The 27441-nt window shown below is 40.7% G+C and overlaps 3 protein-coding genes across 6 annotated transcripts; 2 read left to right on the top strand and 1 right to left on the bottom strand.

The window, feature by feature from the left end:
• Positions 1–1815: 1815 nt before the first annotated feature.
• On the bottom strand, positions 1816–16983 carry LOC110155412 (unconventional myosin-VI). Of its 2 annotated transcripts, none has more exons than XM_055155764.1 (26): positions 16723–16983; positions 15395–15540; positions 12269–12338; positions 12003–12076; positions 9522–9651; positions 9346–9451; positions 9047–9102; positions 8861–8958; positions 8621–8785; positions 8417–8497; positions 7800–7980; positions 7582–7726; positions 6592–6749; positions 6418–6509; positions 6257–6329; positions 6062–6189; positions 5070–5165; positions 4760–4930; positions 4366–4404; positions 4170–4263; positions 3863–3993; positions 3698–3775; positions 3484–3613; positions 2736–2826; positions 2453–2603; positions 1816–2028 (listed from the first exon to the last, which is right to left on the bottom strand). In XM_055155764.1, the coding sequence occupies exons 2-26, from the start codon at positions 15509–15511 to the stop codon at positions 1816–1818; spliced, it is 2868 nt and encodes a 955-aa protein (XP_055011739.1). In that variant the 5' UTR covers positions 15512–15540; positions 16723–16983. The 2 variants fall into 2 exon arrangements, with proteins under 2 accessions (XP_055011739.1, XP_055011744.1); XM_055155769.1 differs by lacking the exon at positions 16723–16983 and adding an exon at positions 15892–16049.
• A 745-nt stretch (positions 16984–17728) lies between these two features.
• colec11 (collectin sub-family member 11) lies at positions 17729–19624 on the top strand. 3 transcript variants are annotated; one of them, XM_020919709.2, is made up of 7 exons: positions 17729–18014; positions 18156–18280; positions 18349–18420; positions 18525–18596; positions 18757–18810; positions 18885–18980; positions 19060–19624. In XM_020919709.2, exons 2-7 carry the CDS (start codon positions 18157–18159, stop codon positions 19467–19469), a joined length of 828 nt encoding a protein of 275 aa, XP_020775368.1. In that variant the 5' UTR covers positions 17729–18014; position 18156; the 3' UTR covers positions 19470–19624. The 3 variants fall into 3 exon arrangements, with proteins under 3 accessions (XP_020775368.1, XP_020775370.1, XP_055011841.1); XM_020919711.2 differs by having other exon boundaries at positions 17829–18014; positions 18125–18280; XM_055155866.1 differs by having other exon boundaries at positions 17963–18014; positions 18125–18280; positions 19078–19624.
• Positions 19625–20007: 383 nt separating this feature from the next.
• LOC129409282 (doublecortin domain-containing protein 2) lies at positions 20008–22885 on the top strand. Its single transcript, XM_055154996.1, has 10 exons — positions 20008–20402; positions 20482–20530; positions 21377–21453; positions 21538–21669; positions 21858–22013; positions 22107–22134; positions 22228–22324; positions 22431–22559; positions 22646–22751; positions 22837–22885. Exons 1-10 carry the CDS (start codon positions 20008–20010, stop codon positions 22883–22885), a joined length of 1218 nt encoding a protein of 405 aa, XP_055010971.1.
• The last annotated feature ends 4556 nt before the right edge of the window (positions 22886–27441 follow it).

Here is a 27441-nt window from a genome sequence, read left to right as displayed (position 1 = left end):
ACGGACAGGACCTCCCCCTTTCCTTGAGGGCAAAGACTGCCCTGCTTTACCCACCCCACGAACTCAGCGGACTCACCCTCCTCGAACCAACGCAAATAGTAGCGGCAGAAGTAGCACAAGTAGTAATAGTAGCAGCAAGAATTCAAGCAACAAGAGCCAATCAACTGTCTCCAAACCCAAGACGACTCATCCAAAGGACTCCCATTCTGTAGCTGGGGCAGGTAAAGTGGCATCCCAGAAGTCTGCAGCAGTGGGGGGCAGTAAGGGGACTACTTCTTCAGGCGCTGTGGGGCAAAGCAAGAGTACATCCAGTGCCCAGTCCAGTCCAAAGTACAGAGTTAAGGGCAACTTCCCACAAGAGGGTTTGGGTTTTATGCTGGCCCGAAACCACCACAGTAGCACTTCATCAAACTCAAATAGACTCCACTCCCAAAGACAGTCATGTGACCCCACCTCAGGTCTCAAAGGTCACGACCTGTGGGCAGCCTTGAACATGTGGGGTGTACATGGGAGCAAAGCCTATCTGGACCCTCTCCTATTCGCTCAGGGAAAAGGTGAATCAACGGGACAAATGCCAATGGATATAAATATTTTAAGCCTGTTAAAAAACACTACAGTCCCCATGATCTGGCCGCTCTGTACCAGCACTGGGGCTTTGTTGACCCCCGACTAGACCCACAAGGTAAGGGTAGGCTTTAATCGTAGGGATGAGACAAGATACAATTTCCACAAGATGAAAAGAGACACGAGATTGGGTTCACATGAACGAGACAAGACGAGATTTTGACATTTTTCTAATCTGTAAATTGTCCGAATTAGTTCCCAAAGTTGGCTTCAGAATTTGTACTTACTTCAGTGAATATTTTTGTTGTGCTTTTAGGAACTATGGCTTCTCAAAAGATTCAGATCATCAGCACTTAACCCTATTTTGTCCAATCCAAATGGGGAAATAAAATCTCACGAGATTATTTTTAATCTTGTGGCAATTTTGTCTTGTGAGATCTTGTTCCATCCCTATTAAATTGTTTTAGTTTTAGATATTTCTGAAACAAGCATTGCATGTATGAACTGAAATATATATTGTGTGTTTTTCAGCGATGTTGCAGTTGAATGAGCGCTATGCAAATGAGGTCCACTCCTCCTCTGAAGGTTCAAAGCAGGTATGTAGACAACTAACGCACAATCCCTCCATGAACTGTTTTACATGAGGTATACACTACTGATGAAAAGTTTTAGAACACTCAAATTTTTCCAGTTATTTATTGAAATTCAAGTCGTTCAAGTCCAATGAAGAACTTGAAATGGTACAAAGGTCAATACTGAACAGTCAGAGGTTAAAAATTAAGATAAAAGATAACAAAACACAAGTCCAAGCTCTGCCAAAACTACCTCAGGAAAAAAGAACAAGATAAGCTTGAAAATATGAAGTGTCAGCACAGTCTCCAGACTTAAACCCATTGAGCTGGTTTGGGCTGAACTGGACAGAAGAGTAAAGCCAAGCAACCTACAAGTGCCACACATTTATGGAAACTTCTGCAACAGACTTGGGAAGAACTTTCTGAAGAATATTTGATTTCTATTGTCCAATCTTACACAGTAAAACTACAAAAATGGAAAAAGTAACATTTCAAGTAGGGGGTCCATCACTTGCTTGTCTGGGTGTCAGGGTTCACCTCTTAAAACTTGACATGTAACTTAGAGATAGATTAGTTTACTGCAGGGGAACTTTCTAGAAAAGTTGCATAGTGTATCTTTGCATTTTAAAAGGAGGGGGCACAGTTTTTGATGGCACAGATGCCCGAAAGTGTAGAAGTCTTACAGTCTTCTCTCCTCTTCCTCCTGCAGGCGGCGCTGTTCCTCCTGGTCTCTCCTCTTCCTCTCCTTCTCCATCTCCTCCTCTATGTGCTTCAGCCTCTCGCTCTCATCCTGCTCCTGCTTCTTCTTCTGCATGGAGCCCAGCAGCTGCTCCGAGCGTCGGACTAAGGCCTGGTACTCCGAGTCGATCTCCTTCCAGCTCATCACAGTGGTCTGCACAGTGAGAGCAATGTGAAAAAATTTTTCAAATTTTCTTTATGGGAAAGTCAAATCAACCATTCTGGAAAAATCTGGATAAATTAGTACTGCAAACCCCACAAATAAAAAAAAAAAGAAGATGACATTTGCTTGCTTGATTGATTGAGACACCACTTAAAATGAGAACAGATAGAGAAATACAGAAACAGCTTCAGTCTGAATTAGGGTCTTGACAAGTTTTTTGGGGAAAAATTCTGCCAGGATAATTTTAACAGTGAAAAACAATTACATAGGTATTTCAATATATGAGCAGTAATTAAAATAAACACCTATCTGCTTAACTGCATATGCTATAGAAATAAATAATAAGTGTGGCAAGTGTAAAAATATTATAGTCAGCTTAAAGTTATGTTTATAGCCAACCTGTTTGACCTCTCACCTTGATCTTGGTCATCAGCTGGTCTATCGCAGTAGCCAGCTCGTGCACTTGCTTGGCCACATCTTGTTTCCCTTCCTTCAGCCCGTCTACCACTTTGGTCAAATGTTCCATGTGTTTCTTCAGATTACGAACCTTCACCAATCCATTCACACTGTACACCACAAACCCATGTAAATAGACTTTCCTCGCAACAAGCATGTGTCCCAAAGTCCAAAAATGCCTCAAAACACCCCCAGATGCAAGAGATGTGAACAGTGATAACTGAAAATGCAGTAGGACTCACCGTGGCTTGTGTTTTCTTCTGCAGAGCCACATGCGAACAGTCTTTTGGATCTTAATGCAGGCCACAGCTCGGTATCTCATTTTGTTACGAACTGTTGGGGAAAACAATAATATTTTTTATTAGTATGCAGTACCCAGACACCTCAGGCTCTTTTAAACCACTTAAAACACAATATTTTAAGTGCCTATTTATTTTCTGATCTATGTTATGTTGTTTCCTCATCAAAAACAAACCTGGAGTTGTGTTTTTATTGATTCACACATGTTTAACACACAAACCCTGCATATTTAGGAGTTCTTCTCTCAAATTGAAAACACTCTTTTCCACCTTGTGATGTCATGTCGTAATACAGGAAGTGTTCCAATGTCTTTTAAACTCTCACTAGAATCATTTGGATAATTTCTGTCCTGGAATTGCCAAACTCTGAACTGAAGATAAAAAGAAGCTGTAAACATGACATCACAAAGGATGAGAGCATTTTGAGCTTTGGATATGTACACAGACTAATAAAAAAAATAATCACTCAAACATATCTCATTGAAACAAAACACAACTCCGGGTATGTTTCAGAGGAGGTAACAACATTAACATGGCTTACAGCTCATAAGAATATATTTTGTGTAATATAAGACATTTTATGCCTAGGTGATGCAAACAGCTCTGCTATTTGTCCAAGTGCACTGTAATTATCATATTCTGTTACACTGTCACTGTTTGTGGGGAAAGTACTGCTCAAAGTCTGGCTCACGTTTGATGACCGACAAGCTGCACCACTGCACTTTTTTCCACTGGCTGCACACGAGCCACTTGTTGACCTTCTTCACCAGCTCTGCCAGGTGTTCCGGGTCGGACTTCATGATCTGGTCAAACTCTGCGAACTGACGGTAACAAAACAGTCTGTTCATACTGACAGTGATTATGCTAAAAAATAATTACTGAGGCTGTCGAAAAACATAAATTACCTTTCCAGGACGGAAGAAGACTCTGGTCAACCCAAACTTGAAGTCAGCATCATTTAGTCCCAAAGCTTTAAACAAGGCCTTGACACAAAAACCAAAGCACAATAATCAGATGGAGTATGATTATATGAAGAATCAGTGTATTTATTTACAAAGAGTAAGTCAAACCTTGCAGAAGAGTCGTGGGTTAAGTCGCTGTAGTTTTTCGGGTAGGTACTGTTTGTACATGGTGTAGAGCTCATGGAAGGGAGCACGAGAAGGAAAGCCCCCCTGCATCAGGTCCAGCACTGACACCATTCCTACCAACAAGCAACAGTGCCCATGTTACACTTAGGAGCTGCTTAAAAAAACTAACAGCTGCATTTTACAAAAAAATATGTCAATATTTTTATTCATCAACTCCTGAGTTCATCTGTCAAACGCAGAGGTTCACAAATAAAGGTGAAGGAGGACAATGCTACAACACAGAACGTACCAGAGCACTGCAGCTGAGACAGGATCAGGGCCCCCTCAAACTGGTGGCTCACCATCTTTAGATTGGGCTTCACACAACGGATAAAACTGGAGCCCTAAGTGCACGGGAAAAACATTGCTCATTCAATCCCTAATCTTGAGGTAGGATCCCCACCCTTCCTGTCCAAAGCTGTGCGGAGGAAAACATGGATACTTACAGTACTACGAAGCTTTTCCAGCAATAGATTCAGTTGAGTCTGTACATCAGAAAGAATATTATTGTTAGAATATTTGATGCACATTGTCACACAGTCTATGTCAATATTATGTAGCTTGTTTGGAGAGGGTATAAATCCATCAGGGGGCAATGCTGAAAGAACTCAATGTTTGCCTTTGTGCATGCAGGGTGGGATGCAGTAGGAATGAAACTGAACTCTGCTTCTTTATAACTGTACCTTGATCTGACTTGATCCTGTTTTATCCCCAAAGGAGCTCAAAGAAGAAAAGGAGGAATACTGAAGGAAGTCTACAGGAGAACTTGGAAGAGGAAGTAAAACAGAGCTGGGAAAATGAAGAATATAAACCAGTCTCAGACTCTGCAGGGATCCAGACCTTGAATTTGTTGCCAACGCTGATGAAGCTGAGTTTGCCAGACTTTTGCTTGACATCTTTGGTGCTGTTGTAGTTCTCAAACAGCTCCTTGACAAATGTGTCTTTGGATTCACACACCAGACACTCCAGGGACATGTGCAGGGCATCGTTGTTCTTCTCCACAAAGCGTGTCTGTGTGGGCAAAAAAAAACAACAACAAAAAACACAGGGATTCATGCAAATTTCAGGGCAGAATAACTAAACTAACTGACTCTCATCTGTTTCTGCCACAAAATATGTACAACAAGTTATTCAAATATATAAGTATTACCGTTTCATAACAAACTGCTCCGGCAAAATGTCTGATCATAAAGCCTTCATCATCACGCAGATTCCGGTGAATGGCCAATTTTGACTTCCTCGGAACCTAACAAAAAAATAAATGAAACACATACCTTCTTTTATTGAAATTAATTAATTACATATTTTAGGGAGGAAATTGTAGTTATTTATTAGTTATGGTGTCCTATTATTGTTTTAACATTTCATTTGTGCATATGAGGTATATTGTGAAGTACTATGTAATTTGTTTTAAAAAATTACTATGCAAATAAAGGTATTATCATAGATATAAGTTTTCATTTCATTCATAAAATTGAAGATTATGATAAATAAAGTATAAGAAAAAGGCAGCTTAATAAAAGATTGACCATAATTGTGTCCGTGTTTGTTGATTTGAAAGCAGAGACAACCATGCATTCCCGATGTGCACCAACTCCGTCTATAAGATATTCTAATAGGGATGTAACAATAACCGAAATATTGTGATATCGTATCATCAGAGTTCTTACAATAATATCGTCGACAATCACAATATACCCAATTACAAGTCTCTTTCCTTAAATTAAGTATTATGGTGCAGCAATAGCTCAAAAAAAGACAGAGGGAACTACATAGACCATGATCCTTTGCTCCATTTCAGTGTATAATACAAGAAGAAATTCTTGAGTACTTTTCAGTCTTAGTTCTTTGGATAAAGTCTTGTCAAGGCATTTTAAGAGAAAAAAGTAGCATATTCACAGTTTTGTTTGCCTCCACAAAATATCTCAACGAAATATCGTACTGAGAGATTTGGATATTGTTACATCCCTAATCGTGAGCCTCCCCACCATATCGTGAGCTTTCCCACAATATCGCAATAAAAATCATACCATGAGGTTCATATTGTGACGATATGGTATCATGAGACTTGGATATCGTTACATCCCTATATTCTACATGCGTGATGTCCATTTAAAGTTTACAGGACGAAGCTGGCCTCACCGTGAGTCTGAAGTGGTCTTTGTGCTTGCTGTGAACAGCCACAGTAAAGTGCTGATCACTGGCCTGAGGGAGACGATTCTCTTCATCCAGAATGTCCAGGATCCCCACCAGCTTGGCCTCCACAAGGTCTGCCAGTTATTACACGGTTTGCATCAAAAGTGCTTTAAAGTTGTACATAAACAAATGAAATCTTACCTATGCAATCCTGGTTGTCGACGTAGTGCACCTCACTCACCCCCAGTCCTTCCCTTTGATACAACTCTTGCTCCTGCACCACAAATATAAATATTTTCAAGAGAAATGGAACAGGGAAGAGGTAAAAGTTAAATAAAGAGAAGAGTGTATACACCCCTTACCTCTTTAAGAATCCGCTCATTGAAAAATTGCTGGAGCTTCTCATTACAATAATTGATGCAGAATTGTTCAAAGCTGTTGTGCTCAAAGTACTCTAATATTTGACATAAAAAAACACCACGTGACAAGGTATAATGCGAGGAGTGACAACAAAATCCAAGTATTTTATTTTTTACCAAAGCCTGCAATGTCCAGAACGCCAATGAAATGGGTGGAGGTTTCAAAGGGAAAACACTGGTTGACTCTCCTCACCACATGGTCGAAGAGTCGGCTGTACACGGCTTTGGCCAGGGCGTCCCGGGCGTGGTTAGCCTGTTCCACCTTCAGAGGGACCCTGGGGATATTAAAGGAAATGCAGTGTATTCAGTGATTAGTGTGTACAGCTCTGGAACAGCTCATAATTATAAATGTGTGAGTAGTTTTGTCCTTGTGTCTCCTTCTTTTAACCTGTTTGTATGTCTGTCCACATACCAAAGGAAATGAGGAGTCACCGCATTAATATAAATGAACTGAAATCTGTTTTAAAATGATAAATAGTCACTTCATAACTTGAATCCTCGGATGTGCCCCTAAGCTCCAGAGCCAGGTCTTAATCATTTGCCTTTTCAGATACAGCCTCTATTATTCATATGGAGCAAACACTTCCAGGCCAGAGCAGCATCTGTCCCTGTTAAAATATTAATTCCATTCTCCATTCAAGCACCAAACCATTAACAGCCAATGCCAGCCTGGAACCACTTTTTCATCAAACCCAGTTCCCTTGCATGAGAAGAATACAATGCAAACTTGATTTAATCACAAACGCACACGCTGCACACATACACACACACACACACCAACACACACACACGTGCACGCACACACACACACACACACACACACACACACACACACATACTGGGTGTCTATGTTTTTTCGCCACATCACATTGACTTGCATTCTTTTCCTGGAGACTGATCTTAGCTTTAACCATAACCACTACTTGCTGTTATTAAACCATATATTCATACTGAACATGTTGCTGATGTAATAATAAAGGATTTATGTAATGTTATTTATTTGAATATTGAGAATATATTCACAGATATAGTCTAATCTATATATCGATAGAAAGCTCTCAAGCCTCCCTCAATGGAAGCTTCACACCACAGTCTCGATGTACTTACTTGATCACAGTTCCTTTGGCACCCCCTGATGTCGTGAGCATGACTCTGGTGGTGAGGCTGACCCTGAGATCGTCCTGGTCCAGACCCAGCAGGTCAGCGCAGAACTGCAGAGAGTCACTAGATTGGTTCTTTAGCACACAGCCCCCTACGAGACACACACTCTTTGTTAAAACTTGTAACCTTTATTATCATGGTCATATTCTGCAAATCATTATTACCAGAGCTGCTTCCTGTTTCCTCAAAGTCAATATTGCCCAAATGCAAAACTCCGGCGACCACTCTGAAGAGGTCTAGCTTCTCTATGTCATTCAGGCCGATCTTCTTCATAGCATCACACATCCTGTTGTAGTCTCCCAGGTCATCGAGCAGCGGGTCCTTCAAGGCTCCACTCTTCAAATGCTGCAGAATATGTAAACAGTCACAAACCTACAGCCATGTATAAGACCCACCACCGCTAATGTTCAGAAGGCACACAACTATCACCAGCAACACAACCAACCAGCTAATAAATAAATACAATCCTGAAGTTTTGCCCCTCCTGTTCATGCACATTTAAATTAACATGCCGACCTTTGTACTGCACCAGCTTCATGCAAAACTCCTACAGATCTAGAACAAAGCACTTCACACTAAGGTGTCGTTACCTTGGAGTCCTGTGTTTGTCAGTGAGAAGGGAAGAAAGTTGGGATTAGAACCATCAACTCTCACAACTTCACATAACAATTAAGATATTATATATTAAAATATTTTTAATGGTTGAATGAACAGCAATGTGAACACTACAAATGTCTCTAAAACTTAAATCTTATTAAATTCATAGTTTTGTTAGCCTCACCTCAGCACTTTTCCGTTGTTGTGGGATTTGTTTATCTGAATCCTTAGTGGCGAAGAAGCTGGAGCATCCTCGATTTAAGTACTATAAGAGAAAAACTCATGTGTCCATTGTTCTAGATGATATTTTGACAAAAAAACAAAATATACAACAAAAATATTTCACATGATTCAACAAAAAGATCTAAGTCTCAGTCTGTGCACGAACCCTGAAGTGGTCTGGTGAGTCCAGGTGGAATTTCTTCTTGAGCTCCTCCGTGGCTCCAGCACAGAGTCTGTAGAAGATGTGATAGTTCCTCTCATCGCTGCTCTGAACACAGATTCTGGACTTCTCCAACAAGTAATGGGAGACGAACCCTCCTACTACTGCATTCTATTAAAAGTCAAATTAATTGGTTAAAACTGCAGAGTGGGGTTTAAATATTTGAGACATAAAATCACATTGTACCTTTTCATTAAAGTGTATCTCTACAAACTTTCCAAATCGACTGCTGTTGTTATTCCGCACAGTCTTGGCATTCCCAAAGGCCTCCAGAAGGGGATTAGCTGCGCATGATCAGACATAGTTATGATAAATTCTCTACTAAAACATATTTATTTTTCTTTCTTTAAAAAAAAGTTTGCTTATAATCACCTTCGACGATTCTCTCATCAATGTCTTGACCAGTTCCATAAGTTGTAGTCAGATACCTGTATCATTAGAATTTTGTCAATGTAATTTTTCATTTAATTTTTCATAAATTTACACTGATTAACTACAATTAAATGTAGATATTTTACTACACTAAATCCAAGTTCAATTTTTCAGTCCCAAAGTTGCAAACCAGACCATAAACAATCTCAACATCCAAGGAACAAATCTTTAAATTTCGTGTGTATATAACCAATTCTAAAAATATTTAAAAAAAAACAATTTTGAAAATATAAAATTACCTGAGCACAAATTTGGTGTTTTCAGTCTTCCCTGCTCCGGACTCTCCAGACACAATGATGGATTGGCTCATCTTAAGAACCTTCATATCTCTGTATGCCTTATCAGCTAAAATAAAAAAAAACACATCTTAAATACTATAGCCTCCTAATGCAGTATTACAGTAAAGTGTGCTTACCTATCGCATACACATGAGGAGGAAGAGTTCCCAGAGACTTCCCTTTGTAGGACTTGATTGCTTCTGGACCATAGAGATTTGGGATATCAAAGTAAGGGTTGACAGCAATCAGGATATTTGCCACATAAGTCTGTAAAATAAAACAAAATATGTATTAAATAAAATGGGTTGGGTTAAAATTGAAGTGGGGGCAGGTGGTAGAATTAGCTTCTTTTTAATTAAGCCTACAAGACAGAAGCTGGTGTGAAGTTCAATATGTTCTCTGTCAGCTCAAATTAAGCTATGTGTGAAATTATTTTCTTAATACTGGCATCATTCATTCAAAAATAGTAATTTGGCCACAAGCTCAAGACCAAACCTGTAATAAAAATGCTTCAACAATGTATGGATAGATTCTTTTAATTCAGATATTTCATTAATCATTCTTGCCTCTTTCAGTTACATTGGAAAGTTTCAGATGCAACCTATTAATACTTTGCAGTGACATCAAGCTGGGGGTGTTCTACATGTATTTCGAATGGCAGACTTGAGGACTTGTAATTTGTGATTTGGACTCGAGTCAGACTTGAGTCACTATTATAGACAGACTTGGGACTTGACTTGGACTTGAGGGCTGTGACTTGAGAAGACTTGATGCTTTGACAAATTAGCTGTTATTAAGCACTCTTAAATCTTAACTCTGTCTGTTCTGACCGTAATAATTTGCATTTTGATAACTCTTATATACATAATCACATATGATTTTAAGTACAGTTTAGTTTAAAAAGTATATAAATTGCCAAAATCTAAATGATATTTGGTGTTTGGTTTAAAAACTTGAAATGACTTGAAGCTCAAAGCAGATGACTTGGACTTGACTTGGACATATGGGCCAGTGACTTGAGACTCAACTTGGACTTGCATGTCTTTGACTTGGGACTTGACTCAGACTTGAGGTCAAAGACTTGAGACTTACTTGAGAGTTGCAAAACAACGACTTGGTCCCACCTCTGTCTAATGGTGTAATGTTTAGGAATTACCATGGTGACACAATTCACACTATCAAAAAAGTTTTAAGACTGTCTGAAAACTTAAACTACACACTTTCAGGAGCCTGTGATCAATACAAGTGTTTAGGAGTTTGTTTAACAGCACAAATCAGTTCACCTGACAGTTCTTTGATTGGTCAGACTGTGTTAAAATAAAGCACACATTAAGGTCTAATAAAGCCTCAGACAGAGCAGAGCCCACAGTTAGCACACATTCAAAGACTGTTCGAGTTGAGAACAAGCCACTACAATTTAAAAGGAACCTACATGTTAATGGAACAGTCTTGATAAAGATATAAACGAATCAAATACAATGATGGCATTTAAAAAAAACTTATAAAATCGAATGCAATGTGATGTGTATGTGATGAAATGCAATGTGTATGAAAAAGGAAACTAAATTGTTGTGTATAATAGTGAAGATTTCTGTTTGCAATTGATTAATATTTGTGCCTGAACTGAAATATGCTAATTTGAAATGTTTTAAAGTAACAGTTGTTGTTGACGTTTTGTCTGGAAAAGGGAAAAGTGGGCAGATAAAATAAGTACGGAAGCCGAGAGGGGTCACAACAAACGCAAACGCCACAACAAATACAAATGTGGCAACACAACAAAAAGCCACAACAAACCAACAAAAGCCACAACACACCAAAAAAACCACAACGGAAATGACCACGGGACTCTATTTTAATGCAAACGCCGCAACAAATACAAATGCCACAACAATCAATTAAAAAAAGCTACATTGTAGTTCTTCTTCTTCACTTGGCGCTCGATTGGTCCTTTGGAAAATATAGTCCCGCGGTCACTTCCATTGTGGCTTTTTAATGTGTTGTGGCTTTTTAATGTGTTGTGACGTTTGTATTTGTTGCAGCGTTTGCATTAAAATAGAGTCCCGCGGTCATTTCCGTTGTGGCTTTTTTTGGTGTGTTGTGGCTTTTTGTTGTGTTGTCACATTTATATTTGTTGCGGCGTTTGCGTTTGTTGTGACCCCCTCGGCTTCTGTACATAAGACACTAATAACACTCATCTTTCTGTTCCTTTTCATTCATTGTGTGGATGTTTGATGTTGTGACACTGCTGTTGTCTTTTTATACTTTATGAATGAAATAAATAAACAAACAAATAAACATCTCCAGGGAACATTGATATCATCAGCTGGACAGTATCAATTCATATTCACGACTCAGGTAGAAAGGGCTCAGTTAACAAAATAACAACTACTGGGACCCGAGTACGCTGGCTGGGCCTATCGGGGCCTCGTCTGACTCACTAGTGCTGGCTGCCAGATGCTGTTTGTCCCTGAAGATAAGGGAGGGACACGGATAGGCCAACCTTTTGTTTTGCTACCTGTGTTGTACCTACATCCATTTGTTTTCCGTCATGGCATTTGTAAAAGTTTAGAAACGCCAAGCTACAAAACAATACATAAAATACAAAGAAAGAAACGTACATAGATGTGGTCTTTATTGTACCGCACTTTGACGTTGTGGAGGAGTGTGGCTTCATTCAAGTACATGAGGGAACCTGGGACAAATTCAAAAGAGATATCAGCATAAATCAATCTCATAAATGCAGACAGAAAACATTAATGAGTTGACGGTGTATATTTTTAGTATTGTGTTGTCACATTTGGGATTTATGGATTATTTTTATCCAAGTAACCATTTCAGAGACTAATTTGGGTGTGGAAATCCCAAGACATAGGAGTAAACTTACAGTTGTCGTCCACATGCTTGTTGACGTCTTCTTCTGCCGGATAGACTTCATTCATAGGAGCAAGAAATGTCTGGAAAAGATGTTTGAATTCATCAAAATTCTCACAATAATATCGTGGACCATCACAATATTTCAAATTACAAGTCTCTTTGCTTAAATTAAGAGCTATGGTGCAGGGGAACTACACAGACCATGATCTTTTGCTCCATTTCAGTGTAGACTACAAGAAGAAATAACAGTTCTAAGCACTTTTAAGTCTTTAAGTTATTTCTTTGCATTAAGGCATTTTAAGAGTAAAAATAAATAACAGTTTTGGTAGCCTCCACAAAATATCGCAAAAAATATTGTACTGAGAGATTTAGATATTGTTACATCCCTAATCGTGAGCCTCCCCACCATATCGTGAGCTTTCCCACGATATCGCAATAAATATCGTACCATGAGGTTCATACTGTGACAATATTGTATCATGAGATTTGGATATCGTTACACCCCTAATCATGAGACTTAGATTCAGAGTCAGATTCAGATTCTGAAAACTTTAGTAATAAGAAGTGAAGTAAAAGTACAATTAATGTATATCTTAAAAGTGCACTGTGTAACTTTTCTGGTGATGGATCTGTCACCTTCTTGTCTCCATGGATATTTTATTGCTTTGCTTGATGATCTACAGTATGGCAATAAACGTAAAGAAGGCCAAGTTACAGATCAGATCTGTGAAGAGGCAAAACCGCTCACAGTAAGTATGGATGTTTTTCAAGGCAATAAAACACCTCTAATAGAACAAGATATGATAGATAGGTTTAAAGCCATACTCTGTTATATATAAGATAAGCTTCAGCTCACCTTTGAATGAGTTTCAGTCTCAAAGTCTGAGACAGTGGAATTAAAGGTCTTATATTACATAACACTGACAGCTTTAAGCCATGTTGTAATGCTGTTACCACATTAAAAACATACTTGGAGTTGTGTTTTGTTTCATTCACATGCTTCAGTAACCCTTTATTATTAGTCTGTTTATATCTCCAAACCTCAAAACGCTCTGTTCCACCTTGATGATGCGGTAGTTTTCAGGTTAACAGCTACTCTTTTACCTTTTGTTCAGTAGAAATGGCCAGTTCTAGGGCTGAAATGATCTAAATGAAATGTATGAAGTTTAAAAACACGACAAGCAAACATCACAAGTTGGAGTTTTTCCTGTCTGAGAAATAAAATCAGCCTAAATATGCAAGATTTTTGTGTGTTAAACATGTGTGAATGAAACAAAACACAACTCCAAGTATGTTTGTGATGAGGAAATAACATCATAACATAGATAAAAAATTTTAAATAATGTAAAAAGGACCCTTTAAAGTTAGTGAAACAACAACGTCACAACAGAACCAAGGAACACACAAACTTATGAATAATTTGTAGAGAGAGCAATAGGATAAGCTTCCCAGAACACGCGATATTAAAATCATTATTAAAGATGATTAAACTTCCAAAAACATGCACCAGGAGGGCAAATATCTCCCATCACCCTGTGAATACTCAGGCTCAGAGCGAGGGCCAAACGCAGCACAAAAACATGTTGTACTGCCATGAACAAGAGGAGCGGCTAATGAGCTGCTACAACGGCCAATCACACGCCTGCCTTTCATTCAATTCAGTTCATATTCCCCAGGGAAATTCAATAGACCATAAAGTGGCTGCCAACTCTTTCCATAGCACAGAAACAACCTTTGGAGACAGGTGTAAATAGACATCTTTGAATTATGGTTGGCAAAATATCGACATCTTAATACTAATTAATACAAAAACTATATCAAAATATACTAATTTGGACTCATGTCAATACTGAAAAAAATTACATAAAAAGGACATAATTCCAGAATCTAAATCCTTGTATAGTATTATTTCACTAGTGTTATTTTGTGTTGAAAATGCAGTGTATTTTATGAAAAAGGAAAGGACTTTATTCATAAAGAACTAATAGTTTATTAAGAATGATTCGGGCAAGTAACTACATAATTTAAACCCTTCTAACTTCTTTGTTTTTCTAATTCTTTGTAGTTTGTATTTTATAATCATTGTGGTACCTAAATTGTTATTGAGAATCACTCCTTTTCAAAATTGAGCTTAAAATTTGAATATTGTTGCACTAATACAACAAATTCAGTAGCAGATCTGAAAGAACTCTGCACCTTAATTGAAAAGCAGTGAAACGCTTATATTCCATGTAGAGAATGGCAGTGCACGCTCTAGTGAGACTCCGGTAAACAGGTAAACAGGCAGTGCCTCAGGTGGGGCAGGTGCGGCAGGTGCAGCAGGTGGCCTTCAGTCCCTAATCAGCCTCTCTGCTCTGGGCAACACTATCTCCGCCTGCTGCTGCTACTGTTACTTATTCATGGCTCAGTGCACAGCGAGGCTCCCGTTTCACACATCACCTCACGGCCCTGTGTTTAGGTGGCAGCACACAAGCTTTCTGGACCAACATGTCTGGGGCCGAAAAACAATACTATAAATATAAGTGCTAAATAGTGAATGGATTTAAGATATGTAAATATGTCAAAAGGTTTAGGCTCTTTTGAAATGATTTTTAATTGTGTAGGTGTCATGTTCATTTAGAGGCTTTAATGTCACCTGTATATGGGTGTGATGATTCTATCAATGTGTCTATGGGGGAGGAGGGCTAGAAGGGGGAGGGGGACGAAGAGGAGCATCTTCAGTGACCGTCTGCTGTCTGAGTCCTGCCCCACTGACCGGCTCAGGAAGTCCCAGAGCAACACAACACTGCCTCATCCTGGTCAGCTGTACCTGACATATGTTTAGCACAAATGTGTGTACCACAGGGAGCGTTCCTGTCACTGTTTTATGACTGTATTATATGCTTACCACTGTCATTTCTGAAGAATCACATTTGAATACACTGTGTGATATCAGTGACTCTAGTCACTCCTCCATTCAGCTGACTACTTCATTCATTCATTCATTCAGTTGTGTAAAAGAGTGGATCATTTTTGACACATAATAGAATAATAACTTTTAGATTCCCTCAGTGCTCTGATGCACTTTGAGCTGACCCCGTGGGGTTACTGAAAGCAGCAAGTTAAGTGTGACTTGGGACTGGGGAGTGACACAGACCTTGCCCCTCTGGTGCAGCGGCTCGATGGTCAGTGCGTCCGCTCCAATGTCTACGATCATGCCCAGCTGGAACCCATGGGTGGGGTGTGGTGCCCACACTGGCTTCCCGTCCTCCATGGCTCACCTGTTGTCTGTACAGCTCACGTCTGTGGACAAGGTAACAATGAGGAAATGTCAGTAGGCAAAAAGGAATGACGTGCGTAATGCAAAACAGGCTACTAAGTTTGCATTGAACTTCTCTGCAGATATGTAAACGAGAGCATAGAAGACAACAGGTCAAAGGCTTTTCCACCAAACACAAAAATCCCCTGAGAAAACCTTTGGTTTGCTCAAAACAAATGAACCAGGGCTTAAAACAACCATCCAACCATCCTCAATGTAATATGTTTACCCCAAGATATTCCTGTAAGGCCTTTAACACCGTGTGTTGCATTTAAATGAAACCCCACAACACCCATGAGACCGACATAAAGGCTGTCCAAAGAAGAGATAAATACCAAATATATCTCATGTAGTAGCATCACACTCTTACAGTCGACACTCTTACACTTGTATAGTACGTCCAGTCTACCTTTTTGCACTGTTAACAGTGTTAAAGAGTTAAAGTACAGATTGTTGGACAGTCCAGTGTTGGACAGTAAAGTTCAGTGGGTTATATTGTGATATACTGAGTGTTAGCAGCAGAGGCCGGGCCCTGAAGTGTGACACACAAATAGACTGTTTCCTCTTCCTGCCTGAGAGGAGGACATGGGACAGCCAAAAGAACACGCACACACACACTACATGTCCAGAGCATTTACATATATGGCAGCCCTTATTGTTCTACTCTGTGCAGCTGTATAGCAGCTTTATCTTTTTAAAATAGTTTAAAAAGATCATTGTAACAGGTCAAGTATCTTGTAACTGTGATGATGCAACACTACTTAGTGGTGATGAACAAGGATTTATCCGATGATGAGTGACGTGGTGACAACTAGTAAAAATTATATTTTATTTCATGTTCTATCAGTATTCTTTTTTTTTTTTTTTTAAAGTAGGCTCCTAATGGTCCCTCTTATGGCTTGTAATGTAAATGAATATGAATGTATCATAAAGGCAAATTTACTGGCAACACAGACAAGTCAGAAGTGCAGTGTGTACATGTCATGGCCTTTCTGCACTGGGAAGAGGAGCTGGTTAAATCAACGTAATGAAGTCCATGACTTTGGCAGTGAATCAAGTGGCTTAGCGGTAAAAGACCGGCTGTTCTAGTGACTACAGCTAAAATACAGAACAAGTTCACAAAGTACCTGGATACACAGGTATGCACAGACAGAAATCTTACTTACAGGCAATATTCTTCAAAGAGTTGATTCCGTTTTCACAGTGTGTGCTCCTCATGCGCAGCAGCGGTCGGCCTGCTCCTCCTTATCCGTCCAGGAAAGCGCAGGACTGTGGGCGCGCGAGCCTGGGCTCCTGCGCCGGTGAGCCCGATGACGTCACTGGTGTCGGCACCACTCAAGGTGCGTGGGCAGACTCCTGTAAGATCCTATGTCAGGTCATTTACATCGTGTCTGCGCCTTGTGAGGCTAAATGCGTGCTGTTATAGGCGATTAAAAGCAGCCCACTGCCACTTCACAAAGTGTGGAGCTCAGCATTTAAGGCTGCGTGAAAACTGTCCTAAAATGTGAACACCCCGATGACAGAATGATGCTCTGCTTAAAACTTTACCATGCCTGCCTTCTTTAAATTAGACCAGCCTCCGGCTCAGCAGACAGCACAGGACGGGACCATAACGCTCTGACTGTGAATTGTTGACATCGTCTACATCCGCGAATTCTGCGCCTCAAGGGTCCTAAATAATTCAGAAAGCAACTCAACACTTTGGAGCGTTAGAAGAAGACATCTTATCCTCCACTGGCTGTTTTTCTAATGAGGACACCTGATCGGTCTGAACGGAGACCTATCTTATTACAAACAATACGACATCATACAAATTCTTAAATACATACGCTAAATTATAGATTTAAAAAGTATGGCCTAATTCATCAGGACTGTTTCAGTAGAATTGTGCACTTTTTCAAAGAAAGCTCCTCTACTTTTGCATTAATTTACGTGGCGTATAGATACTTAGGGCTACTTTTTCTCTGCTGTGACAATAGCTCCACCAAGTGGCAATGCATGAGAGAAACAAGTTAGAAGTAAAAAAACAAACAAAAAACAAACAAACAAAAAAACTAATCACACTATAATCCAAGAGGACCCCAAAAGATAAAACACAAAAAAAACAAAAAAAAAACAAAACAAAAACATTACAAACTCAGTAATCTCATAGTAGCAGGCCTATGTATTAAATACACAATAAAGTGGAGACAGCAAAACAATGTTGATGGATGAACATTTAAAGTCAAAATATACAACATCATGAATCTAAAAATATGTGATTAACAAGTACATTTTTGTGACCCTTGCAGTCCTGTGACACCCCTGAATACTTTCCCAGCCAATTATGTTCAGCGAGAGGCCTTATCTGACTGTTTACTCCAAACGCTATCACTGTCCTGCCACAGCCTCAGCCTCCTCACACACTCTCCACGCTCCACACGGACTATAGCTCCAACCGGACACAGCTTGGCCACAGGTAAGAACTCACAACATCAACTGAGTGCAATAGATTCCTTTACTCTTTTACTTTTACTTTGTCTTTTACTTTATATCTAATTTTTGGTTCTTCTTTACTGTGACTAAAAGTGAGCTATTCTTCTTGTGACACTGACTGCAGCATGGCTCCTCACATGCTCCTGCTGCCTGCTTTGGTCCTGTCTGCTCTGACATTAGTGCACATGTCTTACGCTCAGCAGCTGGAGGAGTCCTGCACCATTCAGATTCTGGTCCCAGGGCTCAAAGGTGAGACATTATGTTCATTGTGTAAAATCTGCTTCTCTATTGCCTCCTGTTGTTTCTTTGCTTCACAGGAGAGCCAGGGGACAAGGGCCTGAAAGGGGCTCCAGGAAGACCAGGAAGAGTGGGCCCTCCAGGAGAGATGGGTACTGTAACTGTCTGTGCACTTTGTGTTCATACAGTTGAAGAACTGAAGAATGGGGGTTGATAAATACAAATCAATGTACTAATAATGTGGGCTCTTGTTTAGGTCCACCTGGGATTAAAGGACACAAAGGAGTTTTGGGACGCCATGGAAAAGTGGGGCCCAGTGGAATGAAAGGTCATTGGCCGAGCAGATAAGTGCTCCACACTCATTTATCTTCACTCAAAAGTTAGTAGTAGGCTCTATAGGAATGCTTCCAAGTCTCCCTGAGTTACTTTCTTCATCTTTTATAAAATGTAAAATGTGAAAATATACATGTATTACTTTTCTGAAACAGGCAACAAAGGAGAAATGGGAGACCCTGGTCCAAGAGGTCCAAATGGAGAGCCAGGTCAGTGCAGCATGTGTGCATATTTATACAGGAGACATTTAAAAGTACATAACTGCACATGTTTGTGTCTTCAGGGCTGCCGTGTGAGTGTGCTCCAATAAGAAAGATGATTGGAGAGATGGACCTCCTTGTTGCCCAGTTATCCTCTGAACTGAAATTCATTAAAAATGGTATGTTTGCTCCTTACCTCTGTGTGCTTACTCACTGGTCAAAGCAAAAAATATAGAAATACAAGTGGTCATTTTTCAGCCCTGCCCTCCCCTGCAGCTGTTGCTGGCATAAAAGAGACAGAGAGTAAGGTGTATCTGCTGGTGAAGGAGGAGAAGCGCTTCTGGGACGCTCAGCTCTACTGCCAGGCAAGGGGAGGGCACCTGGCCATGCCCAAAGACGCTGTGTCCAACTCCGCCCTGGCTGTGTACCTCCAAGAGCAGGGGGTGGGAAGAGTCTACATCGGCCTGAACGATGTGGACCGTGAGGGGGTCTTCACCTACGTGGACTCCTCTCCCATGAGCACCTTCAGCGCCTGGAGGCGAGGAGAACCCAACAATGCCTATGATGATGAGGACTGTACAGACCTGCTCTCCTCTGGAGAGTGGACTGATGTGTCCTGTACCCCTACTATGTACTTTGTCTGTGAGTTCACAAAAGACAGCATCTGACACAACAGCATCATGGAGTGAGAAGGAGAGCTCTTTATTATTGGACACACTTAAACACTGGAGAAAGTCCTGCTCGGTAGAGTAAGTGGTGTGGCCCATGTCCTCAGTGAGCGCTCCACTACAGCATATTTTACCAGCTCCTGCTGCTTTAGTGAGGAGATTAGGCCTCCAAACAGATGTCTATCTACAAGATGAATTTGACTATGTATGGCACAGTTCTATTAAAGCAGAGCTACTCCCCTGAGCAATGAATAATTAATGTTGAGAGAAAATGTGCATTTAGATGACCTGGTATTGTATAGCTGAATACATTATAATGTAAGGCTTTTTTGTTTATTTATTAAGATTTATATGATCAATGTCATATTAAAATTGGGATCAAAAATAACTGGATTTTCTTTTCATTTTGTTTTATTAAAGAATGAGGTTTAGACCTTGGCAGCAACAATAGCTGGGAATATTTAAAAAACAGTAAAAGAGCAGTGACAACACAATGATGAATGCATGCACGTGCACGGTTGCTGGATAGATTTCCTTGATGTTAGGCGAGCTGTCATGTGAAGAATTGGTTTCCATATCAGATGCTTTCTCCTGTTACTTGCTGCTGCTGCCAGAAAGTTCTGAAAGCATTTTTCACAAGAGCAGCCACAGAATGAAGACAGGTCCGCTCCCTAATACCAAAGCCATCATTGTGTACAGGAATGGAGATGGGTACTTTGTTGGAAGAAAGATAGTGGTACACCCACGACTGTCCACTCTAGATATTCTGCTGGATTACCTGTCATCGGTGCGAACGGGTGCAGGACAGGAGCCACAGTTCGGAGCTGTGCGGAGGCTCTTCACGGTGCAGGGACTCAGGGTACGGAGGCTGGACCAGGTGGAGGCAGGCGGGCGGTACGTGGCAGCAGGCAATGAGAGCTTCAAACATCTGCAGTAAGTATGGGGCTGTGGGAGTATAAACATAGCAGAATGTGTTTGGTTAAAATGTCTGACTTTTTTCTTTGCATTACAGTTACTCTGAAATAACAGCCAGGAAACCACAAACTAAAGTGAATGTGCAGGTAAAGAGCTTTCTGAAGTTAAGTTTTGTAGTTTTTCTTAACTGCAGCTGTTATGGGGAACAGGTTTGATCCAAACTGCTCTGAAATGGCAACAAGATGAAGAGTAAAAAAGTAGGAAAAGTGAGGGTTACACTTTAGAATAATTTTTAATAGCCTTAATAAAGCACAAACAAAGACTGAATTTATAATGAACCAATAAGAATGATTCAGGTTTAATAACTACTTAATTAATACCACAAACCTAACTTCTAACCCCTTAACTAAGTAGTTTACTAATTGGAAATAATGCAGTTATTATGATGTGGTACTAAAGTCAGTGCATAGGATTGTTCTTTATTTTTTTCATAATGTTTTCATTATTGACCTGTGTCTTCAGAAAAGTTCATAGTTTCACATTTCAATCTAATATTAATCAATGCCATTGTATTTTTACTTTATTCTAATTATATCATATCTGTTTACACTTTGCATTTTGGTTCTTAGGCCAATGATCTTATGTAGAAGACTGAATGAACTCCTCACTGTGGGTTACCAGATCCTACAACTAGCGACCACTCTCTGCTGATAAATAAATAACTACAAACAGTTGTAATGTAACACAAATGGCTGTCTGCAATGTGTGACAGGCTCAGTTATGTTACATCTCAACTTTAAAAATACAGGCATGAACTCTTTTAATTTAAAAAATAAGTTTACTCAAATAAGTTTTGCCTGTACCATAGTGTAATTATGAGAAGCTGTCTGTAAGAGTAACTTGATACGTGCTGTAAGCAATAAATTAACACCTAAAAGAGTGAAACCTGCTTTAACAAATTACTCTGCTCTCACCTCTCGTGTAACTTCCAGATCCACCCTGTAGTCCATAGCCGTATCCAGGTGTCTTCTCAATGGAGCAAAATTAAAGATGGCACCTGCACAATACAGTAGGGAGAGGCTTTCAGCTCGAACATGTTCTTTAGGCGATATTACATGACATAATTAGTCATCATTTCTGATTTGTCTCGTAGTGTCTTTACAAACGGGGAGGTTTTGGTTCCTCCAGTGAGAATACGTATACCAAAGTACACCCTGAAAAGCTGGGACAATGTTTTGGCCATGGTGACAGAGAAAGTGCGTCTTCGATCTGGGGCAGTATACAGGTAAGATAACTTTGTGTTTTTGATGTCGCTAGCTGATTTTAGACACATACATGTTATATTATATGTATTTTGGAGAAAAGGCATTTGTGCCAGTATTCAAAAGGTGTTACAGATTAAAAAAAATAAATAAATAAAACCACAGCAAAATGGAATCAGTGGAATCAGGAATGATGTATATATTTTTCCAGACTTTGCACAATGGATGGCCGGCCTCTGTCTGGCCCATTTCAGCTCAGGAACCAGCAGCACTATGTTGCTGTGGGAACAGAGAAGTTTAAAGCTCTCCCATATGACCAGCGCCTCCACTACAGACCTCTCAGCAGTAAACTCGGCTCATATGGAGGGTAGGAAGAACTGGCACTTATATTTAAGATGTTTTAGAATGTTTTTATGAATCTATTGTAATGATGTAATGATTGTCCTGCACACATCCCTAGTGGAAGGCAGAGTAAATCACAAAACCTGGTGAGTGCTGGTTGATTTCCAGTTGGTCTTAGTTTAAAGACATATTTGTTATGTGTGGGCTTTTAATCATTTAAAATCTTGTTTATCTTTGAGTTGGCCCGTGTGCACCTATCACAGAAATATGAAAAGACCACCGGTGGCCAGATGAGGGCAGAAGAGAGGCAGCTGTCCGGTGCCTCCTCAGTGCTTGGTGAGCTCAGTTTCACAATCTGCAAATCATAATCTATGATGAGGATGATAATGAAGAGAGTTATGGAGAGGACATAGTAGTGTACAAGACAAATGCCTTTTCATAGAGGGCAGTGTGTTCGCGGCACAGAGAAGGAGGAGTGAGCTGGCAGGGGCTGCAGAAGTGCAGGAGGATGGCTGGCTCAGCATGGGAATGCCCACAGACCAGGTACACACAAGACTAAAACAACAGAATAGTTAAAAATGGCATAGTCTACAATAAGTAATGCACAATGTGGACAGAATGTAATGTAATGTGACATGTAAACAACAAATGTCTAAGCCTGCAGTCACCTACAGAAACTGTTCTCTGCTCAGAGTGAGGTCAAGACAATGGGAGAAGATGACAGCTCCCTCTGTGTGCAGGGCTCTACTCTCCCCCTGAACATGTAAGTATAGTTACTGTAAATCTACACTCATATACATGCAGTCACATGATAATAGCCACATATCTGTGTACTCTGATGTGCACAGGACCTATGGCCACTCTACAGCACCTCTGGATCCTAAACTGCAGAAATGATTGGATCAAATGCACATAGTTTTGTATACTGTCCTGCCACAGATTTGTGCTATTTTGGTCGTGTTATACTTTGTCCAATTCAATGTGTTAGTAAAACTCAGCTAATAAAGCCTCAGAGCCAAAAAAAACCACCACCAACAACAAAAACTCCCACCAGATTGTGTTTCTAGAGCAGCAGGTGTGTATATGTCCCTCCTGTTTCAGATTGGGTCCATCTGCAAAGAGGTCAGAATAGGACCTAAACTCCTGAGGCCTCTAGAGAGTGGAGAGGCTCCTCAACCACTGTCCTTTCCCCATGTTCATTCTCACTGCTGCCCTCTGCTGACCATACAGAAGCACAGTCCAAAGTGCTTTGTCAGATTTTTAAAGTACATTTTTAAATTGCCTTTGATTTACCTGACTGCCTGTACACTTTAATGTCTTTTTTGTATTGCTCTACTTTTGTCTACAAGTACTGAAGCCAGATTGTTCAAAGAAATAGCAGTTATCAAAAAAAAAAAGAAAAGAAAAGAAGAAATAAATACATGTCTATAACCCAACTCTGCCTGATGACAGGCCATGGCTCCAGTCCCTGGGCCTATGGTCCTGTAGTTCCACTCTCCTGGAGCAGCTCTGTTAGCTTTGTTAATATCTTTTGTTTTGAATGAGGACCTCTACCCCTCTCTCTTTATTGGCATGCCCACGGCAGCCAGATGGATCGGCTGCTACATCTCCTGTGCTATCAGGAAGGCCCAGACGCCAGGCTCACCATTGGCGGAACAAAGTAGAAGGAATGATGCCCTACTGGGTGGAGAGAGGCAGAGGACGGGGGCAGGGCCCGAGCCCAAAAGGCTTGTGCTGAACACAACAGGAGCTTTTTGTGTGGCTAGAAGAGTGGAGTGTGACTGCTGTCTGTGCAGCCCCCTACTGATGCACCCTGGGGCCCGCTCCTGTGATGAATGAAGCCAGAGTCTAGAACACCACGAAAAGAGACAGCTTACATTTATGGACTGAGATCAGGAATATCTCTGAGTATTAACTCAATTGTACTTAAAGCATGGCACTTTTATATTTCACAAATGTTGTCTGTAACAGTAAGGTACATTTGGTAAACTTTATTTATCTCTGTAAAAAAATTCATCCTCTGCATTTGCCACACCTTCAGTGGCACTGGGGCAACAGGTCAACAGGAGTGGGCAATAGCTGGAGAATTTTGCATTGTGCCTGTTTTATGTTTTTAAATTAGCCATGAATATTGTTTTAACCAAATGTGAAATATGATCTGTCTTTTGTAACTGACATACACTTTCACCACACTCCCTTTGGGAGTACTCTTGACACCCCAAGAGCATTATCCAAAATTAGACTTATCGATTTGAGGACATTTAACCCCAGCCCCATCCCTCTCCATCTAGCTCTGGACATGAGCTCTGCAGCAGTTCACATCCTCCTGCAGCTGGTTCCAGAGAAAGCTTACAACCTCACATGATGACGGAAATAACATAACATACATTCAAATAATAATACAAAAATAGGAATTAGAAGAAACGAATTACCATAATTAATCAAAAGCTGCAAGATGCTGTTTGTGGAAGTGTCAGGCCCATGCAGAAGCAAAGGGAGGGGTCTACCCCCACCCCCCTCAGATCCAGGCCATCTGCCTCAGCTGCTGCCTGCCTTTAACTGCCACTCTAATCGACAATGAACCCAGAGCCGTGTGATAATTGTACGGCTTGGTGACGAGGGCAGGTACTGCCTCCCTTTCAGAATTCATCAGGCCCCATCTGTTCCTCGCAGAGCAGTGCAGAGGCCCCCTACCCAAGTATTATGCACCCCTTTCACCCCCCTCATCGCTCGCTCTCTCTACTTACTGTGCAAATATTGACCATCTATTTGTCTTGTAGAGTCTTACTGTGCAGTGTCCTCTGGGACAGCCACTCCCTCCCCCGGGCCAACGCACGTCATTGTCCTGTCATTACCTCAAAATTGAAGGCTGGCTCAAACTCCTATTTCCATACAGTGTAGGACAGGAGCATTCAATCCATGCCCCCCATATCTCAACCACTTTTCAAAACATACTCCTAATTATGTGCTGTTAGCAGGTGCTGCACTCAATGGCTGCTGGCCGCATTGAACTGTTTTATTCCACATTGTTTATACGACTGCAACTGCTGCCAAATGTACTCAGAGCCATTATATAAACAGAACGTAAATTATGTTTAAAATAAGACCACTCTTAGTGTTCACATCTATTACACCACACACCGTCTACTAAACTACACCACATACTGTCCAGTAAACTACACCACACTGTTCACTAAACTACACTCCACTGTCCACTAAACTACACCACAGACACTGTCCACTAAACTACACCACAGACACACTGTCCACTAAACTACACCACACACACTGTCCACTAAACTACACCACACTGTCCACTAAACTACACCACACACTGTCCACTAAACTACACCACACACACTGTCCACTAAACTACACACACACACTGTCCACTAAAACTACAACCACACACACTGTCCACTAAACTACACCACACACACTGTCCACTAACTACACCACACTACCACTAAACTACACCACACACTGTCCATTAAACTACACCACACTGTCCACTAAACTACACCACACACTGTCCACTAAACTACACCACACACACTGTCCACTAAACTACACCACACACACTGTCCACTAAACTACACCACACACTGTCCACTAAATTACACCACACACACTGTCCACTAAACTACACCACACACACTGTCCACTAAACTACACCACACTCTCCACTAAACTACACCACACACTGTCCATTAAACTACACCACACTGTCCACTAAACTACACCACACACTGTCCACTAAACTACACCACACACACTGTCCACTAAACTACACCACACACACTGTCCACTAAACTACACCACACACACTGTCCACTAAACTACACCACACTGTCCACTAAATTACACTGTCCACTAAACTACACCACACACTGTCTACTAAACTACACCACACTGTCCACTAAACTACACTGCACACTGTCCACTAAATTACACTGTCCACTAAACTACACCACACACTGTCCACTAAACTACACCACACTGCCCACTAAACTAAACCACACTGTCCACTAAACTACACCCCACATTGTCCACTAAACTACACCACACATTGTCCACTAAACTACACCCCACACTGTCCACTAAACTACACTGCACACTGTCCACTAAACTACACCACACTGTCCACTAAATTACACTGTCCACTAAACTACACCACACACTGTCCACTAAACTACACCACACTGCCCACTAAACTAAACCACACTGTCCACTAAACTACACCACACTGTCCACTAAACTACACTGCACACTGTCCACTAAACTACACCACACTGTCCACTAAATTACACTGTCCACTAAACTACACCACACTGCCCACTAAACTACACCACACTGCCCACTAAACTACACCACACTGTCCACTAAACTACACCCCACATTGTCCACTAAACTACACAGTCCACTAAACTACACCACACATTGTCCACTAAACTACACAGTCCACTAAACTACACCACACACTGTCTACTAAACTACACCACACACTGTCCAGTAAACTACACCCCACACTGTCCACTAAACTACACCACATACTGTCCACTAAACTACACCACACGTTGTCCACTAAACTACACCATACTGCCCACAAAACTACACCACACACTGTCCAGTAAACTACACCCCACTGTCCACTAAACTACACCACACAGTGTCCACTAAACTACACCACACTGTCCACTAAACTACACCCCACACTGTCCACTAAATTACACTGTCCACTAAACTACACCACACTGTCCACTAAACTAAACCACACTGTCCACTAAACTACACCCCACATTGTCCACTAAACTACACCACACATTGTCCACTAAACTACACCGCACACTGTCTACTAAATTACACCGCACACTGTCTACTAAACTACACCACACACTGTCCGGTAAACTACACCACACACGGTCTACTAAACTACAGCACACTGCCCACTAAACTACACCACAAACATGTGTAGTATAATTCAAAAGAGACATGGGTCTGTCTGACTCCACAGCAGTAAGCTTCTGTTGAAATAAAGGCAGTTATCATCCTTGTTTCTAAAGCTGATTTGCATGAAGTTTATGCAAACACCACAGCAGAGAAGCACTGTCATGACCTTTCTAACTCCTGGCATGATATCTGTCAGGAGAAGGTTATGGAGGGCACTCAGCTCACATGCTGTATAACAATGACAAAGGTTCAGTGTGAGTCACTAAATTAATACAATCACCTTTTCTCCTTCAAACAGTTGTGTTTTGGCAAAGACACCTTGCTATGCATTATAAGTGTATAGACAAATTAACTGTGTACATTTTGCTCCTGTGAAAGACACTACCGCAGGGCTGCTTCATTTTTAGCTAATTTTATTAATTTAGTGTGCAAACCACAGATACATATGAAGTGTTTCTCTGCTTTTTTGACATGGCTAAGGTGACCCACACACCACCCACTTC

The sequence above is a fragment of the Boleophthalmus pectinirostris genome, unplaced genomic scaffold (assembly GCF_026225935.1).
Source record: "Boleophthalmus pectinirostris isolate CB_2022bp ecotype Guang Dong unplaced genomic scaffold, ASM2622593v1 HiC_scaffold_10, whole genome shotgun sequence".
Taxonomy (NCBI): Eukaryota; Metazoa; Chordata; class Actinopteri; order Gobiiformes; family Gobiidae; genus Boleophthalmus; species Boleophthalmus pectinirostris.
This window is presented reverse-complemented; position numbering and strand designations above follow the sequence as displayed.

Bases quoted from the DNA above. Each gene is read 5' to 3' on its own strand.
- colec11 (XM_020919709.2), top strand. From the start codon at position 18,157: ATGGCTCCTCACATGCTCCTGCTGCCTGCTTTGGTCCTGTCTGCTCTG. The intron at 18,597-18,756 runs GTCATTGGCCGA...TTTCTGAAACAG, and splicing joins GGGGCCCAGTGGAATGAAAG to GCAACAAAGGAGAAATGGGA. The intron at 18,981-19,059 runs GTATGTTTGCTC...GTCATTTTTCAG, and splicing joins ACTGAAATTCATTAAAAATG to CCCTGCCCTCCCCTGCAGCT.
- LOC110155412 (XM_055155764.1), bottom strand. From the start codon at position 15,511: ATGGAGGACGGGAAGCCAGTGTGGGCACCACACCCCACCCATGGGTTC. The intron at 9,452-9,521 runs GTAAGCACACTT...TTTTTATTTTAG, and splicing joins TCCTCATGTGTATGCGATAG to CTGATAAGGCATACAGAGAT. The intron at 6,190-6,256 runs GTAAGATTTCAT...AATAACTGGCAG, and splicing joins CGACAACCAGGATTGCATAG to ACCTTGTGGAGGCCAAGCTG.
- LOC129409282 (XM_055154996.1), top strand. From the start codon at position 20,008: ATGTTAGGCGAGCTGTCATGTGAAGAATTGGTTTCCATATCAGATGCT. The intron at 21,454-21,537 runs GTAGGGAGAGGC...TTTGTCTCGTAG, and splicing joins GATGGCACCTGCACAATACA to TGTCTTTACAAACGGGGAGG. The intron at 22,014-22,106 runs GTAGGAAGAACT...ACACATCCCTAG, and splicing joins AAACTCGGCTCATATGGAGG to TGGAAGGCAGAGTAAATCAC.